This window comes from Oryzias melastigma, linkage group LG11, assembly GCF_002922805.2.
Source record: "Oryzias melastigma strain HK-1 linkage group LG11, ASM292280v2, whole genome shotgun sequence".
Lineage (NCBI taxonomy): Eukaryota > Metazoa > Chordata > Actinopteri > Beloniformes > Adrianichthyidae > Oryzias > Oryzias melastigma.
The window spans coordinates 11,713,813-11,717,417 of NC_050522.1; the positions used below are offsets into that span (position 1 = coordinate 11,713,813).

The following is a 3,605-nucleotide window of genomic DNA, read 5'->3' on the forward strand; positions in this document are numbered from 1 at the left end:
CAATAAATTCCTGCAGATGATTCTGAGTTCATGCATTATGTTAGTCATCAAATTAACATGTTATAAAGAAATCCAATAATCATTTTTTTGTTTATCTCACAATTCTAATAAAATTAAACTAACACTATGTGTTTTATGTAGTCACTTCTATAAAGACCCACTCCGATCATCTTTTGATCTATTTTAAAATCATTAATTCTGCAGTTTTTAGCCAAAATAATAAAACCTGAGTCGTTTCTTCAACAGTCTGTGCAGAGCGCCAGTAGATCATTAGCCCCGCCCCCTTTCCCCTCCCCCGTTGCTGACAGCTGAAGCTATTACCTTGTGGCCACAAAAGCCACAAATTTTTGTTTATATCTTAAATTTCTTTATATATGTCTTCCATCATCAAAAAAGTAGAAAATAACAAGAAAAGAATAGAAAATACATGTTAAAATAAGTGTCTTTAATGTTAATGTGTCCTCCTGATATTACTAGATTACTCATTTATTAAAATAAACTTTGTTGATGAGATTATTGTCAGGATTCTTTAAGATTACATCTGATTTATTTAGCACTTTGAGATCCTTAAGGTCATGTTATAAGCTGCAGTTTGATGTCAGTCTTTTAATCTGAAAATCCTTACTTCTTTTTCTTTTATGTTAACCTTTTTCTCCTGTCTGTCCTCAGAACACAATAGACACGCTAAACATGCAGGTGGACATGTTCGAGAGCGAAGTGGAGTCGCTGTCGGTCCAGACGAGGAAAAAGAAAGGAGACAAGGAGGTCGGTGTGCTCCCGTCTCTTTATCTTCCTCGCTGCTCTTCAGCGGAGAGGTCAGATGGTGGCCACTTCTCTCTGTCTTTGACTTTTGTCTATCAGTCACGTACTTTCGAGAGTTTTTTTGTCCTTGTACATCATGAGCAGGAAGCTAAAATGCTACCAAGCAGGAAGTTTTTTTTCTCCGTATCTCACCTGACTCGACTGTCGCCCGTATTCAAGCACAAGATATCTCCAGATCTCAAACAAGCAGATACGGGCGATGTCCTGGAGGCACCACACCTTCGTCTTCAATTTAAGAAAACGCTGAGCAGCAGCTCATCGTTGGTTTGGGACAGAACAAAACTTGCAAACACCTTCAAAGTACAGCTGCATTCATGACGGAAAAGTCAACCGAAAATCAACAAATCCAGTCTTTTATTGTGGAAAGATTATTTCTATGTTAGTATTTCCTGCATCACTACAAAGCCTTTAACTTGCGTTACTTATCACTGCTAAAATACTACTTTAAATCACAAGTTAACAATGGAATTATTCATCTAAATTTAGCTGAAAAAAATTAAGTTATTTTTCAGATTTTAATTCAAAAACCTGTTTCCTCTGCCTTTAAAAATATTTTAACTCAACTTGTGGTTTAAACTAAACTAAGTTTGAACTTTGATGAACAAAATGTATAATTCTTACATTAAATTAAAATGTAAAATATAGTTTTGTCTCTTAACAAACTACTAAATAGTGTGTGGGGGGGATATTGATTTGGTGATGTATCGCGATATTTCATTTGGCGATACTTGTATCGATTTTAAAATGTTAGACGATATTTGATTAATTATTTGAGCGTCCGACCACTAGTGGGCAGCACAGCACTCAGAGCCTCTTGGAGCAGCTCTACACTGTTCTTAGCTTTACTATATTTTGTTGTAGAAATCAGAAAATGTTGACAGTTTTAAAACAAATATTTCTTAATTTAACAAAAAGAAAAGCACCATGAATTTGTTTGGGTAAAAGCAACTTGTGCATGAGTTACAGTTTCAGGGCAAAATGTTGTGATCATTAAATACAATGAATTTTACCATTTTATTACAAGTAAGGACATGTTAATATTAAGGTTGAGTTTTGTTTTGTTTTTTTCTAAGTTCATACTCTTAAAAAAAAAAAAAAAGTGAAAAATTGTTCTGGTACATTCCTGGGATATATCATGACATGTATCGTATCGTGAAACAAATATTGGGATATGTATCAGGATACGATCCATATCATGATACATATCGGGATATCTATGGTATTCCCAGACTCAATTCACACCCTTACTAAAAAGAGTTTTAAGGGAAAATCTTCCCTCTTCCTGGAGCTTTTGTGACTGTAAAAAGTCTCCATTTAATATCTAACTTTTTGGACTTTTTGGAGTCTCTTCACAATTATAACCTTAAATAAATACCTGATATTTCCTAAAGCAAAAATATCTAAATAAACTTTTCTGAGGGCTGAAGTTCCAGTGAGCCCCAGATTTGTGTAGATTGACGCTGAGGCGGTGGAAGTATTAAATATTTAAATCAAAAGTGGGGTTTTCCTGCACTATAGGATGCATTAAGCCATCAAGTGCACACTCAGCAGCAGCTAATGCTCCTGTGGCCTCATGTCACTCATGTTCCTCCTCATTTATGCATACTGTACTCTTAAAACTTTAAACACCCCTTTTCTCTCATTTTGTAAACAGTTTTTCTGTCTAAACGCTGTTTTGTTCCTGGTCGTCGGGGGTGAATTATTCATGAGGATTTGCATTGAAATGCGTCCTGTACTGATGCTTCAGGGAAATATGATCCAAAACAGGTTGAACACTCAAGTCCAACTCTGACTAACGGGGGAAACTTCCTTCCTCTTTGCTGCCCCGGCCCTTCCTGTTGCACAGAAGCAGGACCGGATCGAAGAGCTGAAGAAGTTCATCGAGAAGCATCGGCACCACATCCGGATGCTGGAAACCATACTGAGGATGCTGGACAACGACTCGGTACCGGTTGAAGCCATCCGGAAAATCAAGGTCGGTTGACTTGTCAAGAGTTTTTCTGAGAACAAAAATCAGTTTCACAAACACACTGCTTTGTATTTCTAATGTGCTCCACAAAGGATGATGTAGAGTACTACATAGATTCCTCGCAGGATCCAGATTTTGAGGAGAATGAGTTCCTGTACGACGACCTGGATCTGGATGACATTAGTAAGTGAAGAAGTCTTCTTGTTTTTTTTCAAGTTAACATTAAAAGTATTGTCATAACTTTTCTTCATAATTCTCTGCACAGAGAGAGGACAAATTATACTAACTTTAGTTTGTTGCTATTTGGATGCTCCTGATTTCTTTTTCTTCCTGAACCAATCTGACTATATTTATGGATTAGGATCAAACATGATCAACGGTAAACCCGTCACACTAACTACACTACAGTCCAGGGGAAAAACAAGCAAAAGTTTTTTTAATTACAACTTTAAACCTTATACATTTACGAGAATAAAGTTGTAACTGTAAATTACTAGAATAAAGTCGTATGCTAAATTTATTACTTTTTTTCTCTTAAATATACGTCTTTTTGAGTCCTAAATTTATTACTTTGAATTTAGTAAATTTACGAGAAAAAAATTAATGGAGAAAAGAACCAAAGTTGTCTGTTTATCTGAGCTCCCGTTCTTGTGAATTTTTATTTCCAGATCCTATCAAAAACAGACATAAATAAATTGTAAATTTATGACTTTTAATCTTGTAAATTCGTGAAAAAAACTCGTAAAGTTACAAATTTAAAACTCGTAGATTTACAAGATCTAAAGTCATATATTTACTACTTTAAATCTCGTTA

The 3,605-nt window shown here is 35.3% G+C and overlaps 1 protein-coding gene across 3 annotated transcripts in view; it reads left to right on the top strand.

Annotated features, from left to right (window-relative positions):
• Positions 1-3,605, top strand: part of LOC112137495 (CCR4-NOT transcription complex subunit 3) — a 33,638-nt gene that overhangs the window by 18,822 nt on the left and 11,211 nt on the right. For 2 of the 3 annotated variants that reach the window (XM_024259841.2, XM_024259850.2), the window contains exons 7-9: positions 670-765; positions 2,669-2,797; positions 2,884-2,974. The exons of the other annotated variant lie outside the window; for it this stretch is intronic. In XM_024259841.2, coding sequence (XP_024115609.1) covers positions 670-765; positions 2,669-2,797; positions 2,884-2,974 — 316 coding nt within the window. The remainder of the gene's footprint in view (positions 1-669; positions 766-2,668; positions 2,798-2,883; positions 2,975-3,605) is intronic. 3 annotated transcript variants of the gene reach the window in all.